General features: G+C 54.8%; 1 protein-coding gene across 1 annotated transcript; it reads right to left on the bottom strand.

The window, feature by feature from the left end:
- Positions 1 to 1,044: 1,044 nt before the first annotated feature.
- INKA1 (inka box actin regulator 1) lies at positions 1,045 to 8,891 on the bottom strand. Its single transcript, XM_072131866.1, has 2 exons — positions 8,548 to 8,891; positions 1,045 to 1,891 (listed from the first exon to the last, which is right to left on the bottom strand). The coding sequence occupies exons 1-2, from the start codon at positions 8,584 to 8,586 to the stop codon at positions 1,058 to 1,060; spliced, it is 873 nt and encodes a 290-aa protein (XP_071987967.1). The 5' UTR covers positions 8,587 to 8,891; the 3' UTR covers positions 1,045 to 1,057.
- Between the last annotated feature and the right edge of the window lie 456 nt (positions 8,892 to 9,347).

Below are 9,347 nucleotides of genomic sequence, written 5' to 3'. Positions count from 1 at the left end.
GATTACACTGATTATTACTGATTACACTGATTATTACTGATTACACTGATTACAATGATTATTACTGATTACACTGATTATTACACTGATTATTACTGATTATTACACTGATTATTACTGATTACACTAATTACTGATTATTACACTGATTATTACTGATTATAATGATTACACTGATTATTACTGATTATTACACTGATTATTACTGATTATTACACTGATTATTACTGATTATTACACTGATTATTACTGATTAATAATCCTGACATCCTGCGGGTGTCAGGATCGGGGGGGGGGGGGTTCAGTCGCTGCGGGTGTCGGAATTGGGGTGGTTCAGTCGCTGCGGGTGTTGGGATCGGGGTCAGTCGCTGCGGGTGTCAGGATCGGGGGGGGGGGTCAGTCGATGCGGGTGTCGGGATTGGGGGGGGGTTCAGTCGCTGCGGGTGTCGGGATTGGGGGGGGTTCAGTCGCTGCGGGTGTCGGGATCGGGGGGGGGGTCAGTCGCTGCGGGTGTCGGGATCGGGGGGGGGGGGGTCAGTCGCTGCGGGTGTCGGGATCGGGGGGGGGGATCAGTCGCTGCGGGTGTCGGGATCGGGGGGGGGTCAGTCGCTGCGGGTGTCGGGATCAGGGGGGGAGGGTCAGTCGCTGCGTGTGTGGGGATGGGGGGGGGGGGGGGGGGACAGTCGCTGCGTGTGACAGGACACTGGCGGGATTGTCTCTTCTGTTACTTCTCGAGTTAAAACATTCCAAAAGTCTGCATCCCCGGCACCATCTGTGCCCCTCCCCCACAGGTGAGCGCTCATTTACATAACAAGGGAGGGGGGTCTGATGTGTGTGAAGATGGAGCCGTCCTGCCGAGAGATGCATGGAGCCGACCATTTGTCACTGGCAGGATGTAGAGCAGCTCGTTACAGTGTAACTGCCTGCGCTGACACACTGTAACGTGTGTAACACTGTCAGGAGAGGGCGGAGACTTTCTATTAAATAGAAAAGGTTTAATATAAAATAATTATTATAAAAATACAATATTAATAATTGTGTCCGGGGTTGGCTCCGCCTACAATAGTCCATCGCTGCAGATGATTGGCTGCCGGCTGCGGCAGTGGAAGAGTCCGGCCGAGGCCTCGGCAATGTCTGACAGCGATTGGTGGTAATAGGGGGGGAGGGGCCGGCAGCCCAGGGCGGGGCAGGACAGGCGTTTCATGGCGTCCTGCGGGGGGCGCCCACGGGACATGTTCCCCAGGCGCTTCTTCACGTTCCCGGAGAGGCTGACCAGGAATCCGTGCGGCTTGTGCAGCCAGCGCCGGCGCCGCTCCTCCTCCGCTCCCTGATCCGGTAAGTCCATCCACTGCTTCACCAGGTCCGCAAAACTGTTATCCCCCAGAACCAGGGGCTGGCGGCTGCGGCTCTGGGACAGGAGGCTCCCGCTCCAGTCCTGGGGGTCCGGGGCCCCCCACTGCTCCAGGCAAATGTCCGAGGTGGATTTGGGGCGGATTCTCCTGGGTCTAGAGCGCAGGAGCCCCCCAGAGGAGAGGCGCGAGCATGGCGGCTGGAGGGGCCTGCGCAGTAACACTGGGGGGGGCCCCACCTCCTCGTCCTCATCCTCGCCCCGCACCGAGCTCCCGGACACCTCCGAATATCCCGAGTCCCACTCCAGGGCGCGGTGGCCGCAGCTCACCGGGGACACGTCACTGGCCACGTCCACGCAGCAGGAGGAGCCCGACTCCGACAAGTCTGAAGTGCGATGGGCCCAGCGGAGGTCACGCTTCACAGGCCGCCGCTGCGCAGGGGGCGGAGCACACACCACCTCACAGGGGGAGGAGCCTTTTTGCAGGATGCGGAACATACAATCCATCTGCTCGGATTTCACCGATCCCAAATCCTTCGCGCCCTGCGGAGAGAGAGGAGACGGTGAGAACAGGGACCCCGACAAACAGGACCCCCCCCCCCCCGACCCCCCCTGGATACACAGGACCATGCCCCCCTTCCCCCCCCCCCCCCCAGATACACAGGACGACACCCCCCACCCCCGGTGTATTATCAGCCGCAGCACCGCGTACACGCTCAGCACGAGGCGAGTCCAGACACGACGCCACCCAACGAGTCCTGACTGAGGGGGCGACGGCCAAATCCCTGGCACACGCCCGACACCAGCAGAATCCATAGCCCGAGGCACGAGGCGCCCCATAGCCAGCGAGCCGAGGCACGAGGGGTTAACCCTGTCACTGCCAGTACAGATCATGTAGTAGATGTGTCCTGCAGTCCTATGTAACAGCACAGATAACACAGTGATATCTGAGTACAGATCATGTAGTAGATGTGTCCTGCAGTCCTATGTAACACCACAGATAACACAGTGATATCTCTGAGTACAGATCATGTAGTAGATGTGCCCTGCAGTCCTATGTAACACCACAGATAACACAGTGATATCTCTGAGTACAGATCATGTAGTAGATGTGACCTGCAGTCCTATGTAACAGCACAGATAACACAGTGATATCTCTGAGTACAGATCATGTAGTAGATGTGTCCTGCAGTCCTATGTAACACCACAGATAACACAGTGATATCTGAGTACAGATCATGTAGTAGATGTGTCCTGCAGTCCTATGTAACACCACAGATAACACAGTGATATCTCTGAGTACAGATCATGTAGTAGATGTGACCTGCAGTCCTATGTAACACCACACATAACACAGTGATATCTCTGAGTACAGATCATGTAGTAGATGTGTCCTGCAGTCCTATGTAACACCACAGATAACACAGTGATATCTGAGTACAGATCATGTAGTAGATGTGTCCTGCAGTCCTATGTAACACCACAGATAACACAGTGATATCTCTGAGTACAGATCATGTAGTAGATGTGACCTGCAGTCCTATGTAACAGCACAGATAACACAGTGATATCTCTGAGTACAGATCATGTAGTAGATGTGTCCTGCAGTCCTATGTAACAGCACAGATAACACAGTGATATCTCTGAGTACAGATCATGTAGTAGATGTGTCCTGCAGTCCTATGTAACACCACAGATAACACAGTGATATCTCTGAGTACAGATCATGTAGTAGATGTGTCCTGCAGTCCCATGTAACAGCACAGATAACACAGTGATATCTCTGAGTACAGATCATGTAGTAGATGTGACCTGCAGTCCTATGTAACACCACAGATAACACAGTGATATCTCTGAGTACAGATCATGTAGTAGATGTGTCCTGCAGTCCTATGTAACACCACAGATAACACAGTGATATCTCTGAGTACAGATCATGTAGTAGATGTGTCCTGCAGTCCTATGTAACACCACAGATAACACAGTGATATCTCTGAGTACAGGTCATGTAGTAGATGTGTCCTGCAGTCCTATGTAACACCACAGATAACACAGTGATATCTCTGAGTACAGATCATGTAGTAGATGTATCCTGCAGTCCTATGTAACACCACAGATAACACAGTGATATCTCTGAGTACAGATCATGTAGTAGATGTGTCCTGCAGTCCTATGTAACACCACAGATAACACAGTGATATCTCTGAGTACAGATCATGTAGTAGATGTATCCTGCAGTCCTATGTAACACCATAGATAACACAGTGATATCTCTGAGTACAGATCATGTAGTAGATGTGTCCTGCAGTCCTATGTAACACCACAGATAACACAGTGATATCTCTGAGTACAGATCATGTAGTAGATGTGTCCTGCAGTCCTATGTAACACCACAGATAACACAGTGATATCTCTGAGTACAGATCATGTAGTAGATGTGTCCTGCAGTCCCATGTAACACCACAGATAACACAGTGATATCTCTGAGTACAGATCATGTAGTAGATGTGTCCTGCAGTCCTATGTAACAGCACAGATAACACAGTGATATCTCCGAGTACAGATCATGTAGTAGATGTGTCCTGCAGTCCTATGTAACAGCACAGATAACACAGTGATATCTCTGAGTACAGATCATGTAGTAGATGTGTCCTGCAGTCCCATGTAACACCACAGATAACACAGTGATATCTCTGAGTACAGATCATGTAGTAGATGTGTCCTGCAGTCCTATGTAACACCACAGATAACACAGTGATATCTCTGAGTATAGATCATGTAGTAGATGTGTCCTGCAGTCCCATGTAACAGCACAGATAACACAGTGATATCTCTGAGTACAGATCATGTAGTAGATGTGTCCTGCAGTCCTATGTAACACCACAGATAACACAGTGATATCTCTCTGAGTACAGATCATGTAGTAGATGTGTCCTGCAGTCCTATGTAACACCACAGATAACACAGTGATATCTCTGAGTACAGATCATGTAGTAGATGTGTCCTGCAGTCCTATGTAACACCACAGATAACACAGTGATATCTCTGAGTACAGATCATGTAGTAGATGTGTCCTGCAGTCCTATGTAACACCACAGATAACACAGTGATATCTCTGAGTACAGATCATGTAGTAGATGTGTCCTGCAGTCCTATGTAACACCACAGATAACACAGTGATATCTCTGAGTACAGATCATGTAGTAGATGTGTCCTGCAGTCCTATGTAACACCACAGATAACACAGTGATATCTCTCTGAGTACAGATCATGTAGTAGATGTGTCCTGCAGTCCTATGTAACACCACAGATAACACAGTGATATCTCTGAGTACAGATCATGTAGTAGATGTGTCCTGCAGTCCTATGTAACACCACAGATAACACAGTGATATCTCTGAGTACAGATCATGTAGTAGATGTGTCCTGCAGTCCCATGTAACACCACAGATAACACAGTGATATCTCTGAGTACAGATCATGTAGTAGATGTGTCCTGCAGTCCTATGTAACAGCACAGATAACACAGTGATATCTCTGAGTACAGATCATGTAGTAGATGTGACCTGCAGTCCTATGTAACAGCACAGATAACACAGTGATATCTCTGAGTACAGATCATGTAGTAGATGTGTCCTGCAGTCCTATGTAACACCACAGATAACACAGTGATATCTCTGAGTACAGATCATGTAGTAGATGTGACCTGCAGTCCTATGTAACACCACAGATAACACAGTGATATCTCTGAGTACAGATCATGTAATAGATGTGTCCTGCAGTCCTATGTAACACCACAGATAACACAGTGATATCTCTGAGTACAGATCATGTAGTAGATGTGTCCTGCAGTCCTATGTAACACCACAGATAACACAGTGATATCTCTGAGTACAGATCATGTAATAGATGTGTCCTGCAGTCCTATGTAACACCACAGATAACACAGTGATATCTCTGAGTACAGATCATGTAGCAGATGTGTCCTGCAGTCCTATGTAACACCACAGATAACACAGTGATATCTCTGAGTACAGATCATGTAGTAGATGTGTCCTGCAGTCCTATGTAACACCACAGATAACACAGTGATATCTCTGAGTACAGATCATGTAGTAGATGTGACCTGCAGTCCTATGTAACACCACAGATAACACAGTGATATCTCTGAGTACAGATCATGTAGTAGATGTGTCCTGCAGTCCTATGTAACACCACAGATAACACAGTGATATCTCTGAGTACAGATCATGTAGTAGATGTGTCCTGCAGTCCTATGTAACACCACAGATAACACAGTGATATCTCTGAGTACAGATCATGTAGTAGATGTGACCTGCAGTCCCATGTAACAGCACAGATAACACAGTGATATCTCTCTGCGATCCTTATATTAGTATCAGTCTGTGGTCACATGATGTGGATTGTTGGGCCCTGGGGCCCCGGTCTCCCTGTTAGTCACTTGTCCTGTGATGCAAGGATCCACACTGCGCCCTGTGATTAATGATGTTGCATCCTCAGACCTGGTACAAGCTGTGACAGGAGGCGGATGTGGAGTCCGGGATGACTGCGAGCTCTTGGGCTGATGAACTGCAAGTGACTGTAAGGCCCGGGGAGTCAGGGGCCCGGGGAGTCAGGGGCCCGGGGAGTCAGGGGCCCGGGGAGTCAGGGGCCCTGGAGAAGGATTAGATCAGTGCCCGGTGTTAGATGATTCCCGGGAATAGTCTCACATTCCTCCTTCCTGTCCCGACTTGTATCCGGGCATTAACCCCCTGCAGTCCGGTGTAGTGGAGGGGCAGAGGGAACATGTGCCCCCCTATATCTGCAGCCCCTGCGTGTGCCCCCCTATATCTGCAGCCCCTGCCTGTGCCCCCCTATATCTGCAGCCCCTGCCTGTGCCCCCCTATATCTGCAGCCCCTGCGTGTGCCCCCCTATATCTGCAGCCCCAGGCGTGTTCCCCCCTATATCTGCAGCCCCTGCGTGTGCCCCCCTATATCTGCAGCCCCAGGCGTGTGCCCCCCTATATCTGCAGCCCCAGGCGTGTGCCCCCCTATATCTGCAGCCCCAGGCGTGTGCCCCCCTATGTCTGCAGCCCCAGGCGTGTGCCCCCCTATGTCTGCAGCCCCAGGCGTGTGCCCCCCTATGTCTGCAGCCCCTGCGTGTGCCCCCCTATATCTGCAGCCCCAGGCGTGTGCCCCCCTATATCTGCAGCCCCTGCGTGTGCCCCCCTATATCTGCAGCCCCAGGCGTGTGCCCCCCCTATATCTGCAGCCCCAGGCGTGTGCCCCCCTATATCTGCAGCCCCAGGCGTGTGCCCCCCTATATCTGCAGCCCCAGGCGTGTGCCCCCCTATATCTGCAGCCCCAGGCGTGTGCCCCCCTATATCTGCAGCCCCAGGCGTGTGCCCCCCTATATCTGCAGCCCCAGGCGTGTGCCCCCCTATATCTGCAGCCCCAGGCGTGTGCCCCCCTATATCTGCAGCCCCAGGCGTGTGCCCCCCTATATCTGCAGCCCCAGGCGTGTGCCCCCCTATATCTGCAGCCCCAGGCGTGTGCCCCCCTATATCTGCAGCCTCTGCTTTTCCCCCCCTATATCTGCAGCCCCAGGCGTGTGCCCCCCTATATCTGCAGCCCCAGGCGTGTGCCCCCCTATATCTGCAGCCCCAGGCGTGTGCCCCCCTATATCTGCAGCCCCAGGCGTGTGCCCCCCTATATATGCAGCCCCAGGCGTGTGCCCCCCCTATATCTGCAGCCTCTGCTTTTCCCCCCCTATATCTGCAGCCCCAGGCGTGTGCCCCCCCTATATCTGCAGCCCCTGCGTGTGCCCCCCTATATCTGCAGCCCCAGGCGTGTGCCCCCCTATATCTGCAGCCCCAGGCGTGTGCCCCCCTATATCTGCAGCCCCAGGCGGGTGCCCCCCTATATCTGCAGCCCCAGGCGGGTGCCCCCCTATATCTGCAGCCCCAGGCGGGTGCCCCCCTATATCTGCAGCCCCTGCTTTTCCCCCCCTATATCTGCAGCTCCAGGCGTGTGCCCCCCTATATCTGCAGCCCCAGGCATGTGCCCCCCCTATATCTGCAGCCCCAGGCGTGTGCCCCCCTATATCTGCAGCCCCAGGCGTGTGCCCCCCTATATCTGCAGCCCCAGGCGTGTGCCCCCCCTATATCTGCAGCCCCAGGCATGTGCCCCCCTATATCTGCAGCCCCAGGCGTGTGCCCCCCTATATCTGCAGCCCCAGGCGTGTGCCCCCCTATATCTGCAGCCCCAGGCGTGTGCCCCCCTATATCTGCAGCCCCAGGCATGTGCCCCCCCTATATCTGCAGCCCCAGGCGTGTGCCCCCCTATATCTGCAGCCCCAGGCGTGTGCCCCCCTATACCTGCAGCCCCAGGCATGTGCCCCCCCTATATCTGCAGCCCCAGGCGTGTGCCCCCCTATATCTGCAGCCCCTGCATGTGCCCCCCCTATATCTGCAGCCCCAGGCGTGTGCCCCCCTATATCTGCAGCCCCTGCATGTGCCCCCCCTATATCTGCAGCCCCAGGCGTGTGCCCCCCTATATCTGCAGCCCCAGGCGTGTGCCCCCCCTATATCTGCAGCCCCAGGCGTGTTCCCCCCCTATATCTGCAGCCCCAGGCGTGTGCCCCCCTATATCTGCAGCCCCTGCGTGTGTCCCCCTATATCTGCAGCCCCAGGCGTGTGCCCCCCTATATCTGCAGCCCCAGGCGTGTGCCCCCCTATATCTGCAGCCCCAGGCGTGTGCCCCCCTATATCTGCAGCCCCAGGCGTGTGCCCCCCTATATCTGCAGCCCCAGGCATGTGCCCCCCTATATCTGCAGCCCCAGGCGTGTGCCCCCCTATATCTGCAGCCCCTGCATGTGCCCCCCCTATATCTGCAGCCCCTGCGTGTGTCCCCCTATATCTGCAGCCCCAGGCGTGTGCCCCCCTATATCTGCAGCCCCAGGCGTGTGCCCCCCTATATCTGCAGCCCCAGGCGTGTGCCCCCCCTATATCTGCAGCTCCAGGCGTGTGCCCCCCTATATCTGCAGCCCCAGGCATGTGCCCCCCCTATATCTGCAGCCCCAGGCGTGTGCCCCCCTATATCTGCAGCCCCAGGCATGTGCCCCCCTATATCTGCAGCCCCAGGCATGTGCCCCCCTATATCTGAAGGACCCCCTGACACTGGGGGCAGGCATTGCTCACCCGCTGCACGATGCCGGGGTCCGGGTCGGGTCCTTGCATCCCCTTGCTCTGTGTCTCCTCCGATCTCTGATCTGTAACTTTCTGTTCTGTCTCTTCACATCCTGCAGCCCCGCCCCCGTCCAAGCTGCAGCCAATCACAGCCCCAGGATCTCTCCTCCTGGATTTCGGGTACAAAGGGGCGTGGTTAACCCTGCATGTGCCGGGACAGGAAGACACAAAGCTTAACCCCTGCGTGTCCGGGAGATCAGAGCCAGAGAATCAGCGACCCCGAGGCTGCAGCAGAGGAAGCCCCGAACAGCGCCCCCTACAGTCAGTCACACGGCGCCCCCTACAGTCAGTCACACGGCGCCCCCTACAGCCAGTCAGTCACACGGCGCCCCCTACAGCCAGTCAGTCACACGGCGCCCCCTACAGTCAGTCACACGGCGCCCCCTACAGTCAGTCACACGGCGCCCCCTACAGTCAGTCACACGGCGCCCCCCAACAGTCAGTCAGTCACACGGCGCCCCCCAACATTCAGTCACACGGCGCCCCCCAACAGTCAGTCACACGGCGCCCCCCAACAGTCAGTCACACGGCGCCCCCCTACAGTCAGTCACACGGCGCCCCCCTACAGTCAGTCAGTCACACGGCGCCCCCTACAGTCAGTCAGTCACACGGCGCCCCCTACAGTCAGTCAGTCACACGGCGCCCCCTACAGTCAGTCAGTCACACGGCGCCCCCTACAGTCAGTCAGTCACACGGCGCCCCCTACAGTCAGTCACACGGCGCCCCCTACAGTCAGTCACACACGGCGCCCC

This window comes from Engystomops pustulosus, unplaced genomic scaffold, assembly GCF_040894005.1.
Source record: "Engystomops pustulosus unplaced genomic scaffold, aEngPut4.maternal MAT_SCAFFOLD_159, whole genome shotgun sequence".
Classification (NCBI taxonomy): domain Eukaryota; kingdom Metazoa; phylum Chordata; class Amphibia; order Anura; family Leptodactylidae; genus Engystomops; species Engystomops pustulosus.
Note: the sequence above shows the minus strand (reverse complement) of the source record. Positions and strands in the feature narration are given on the sequence as shown.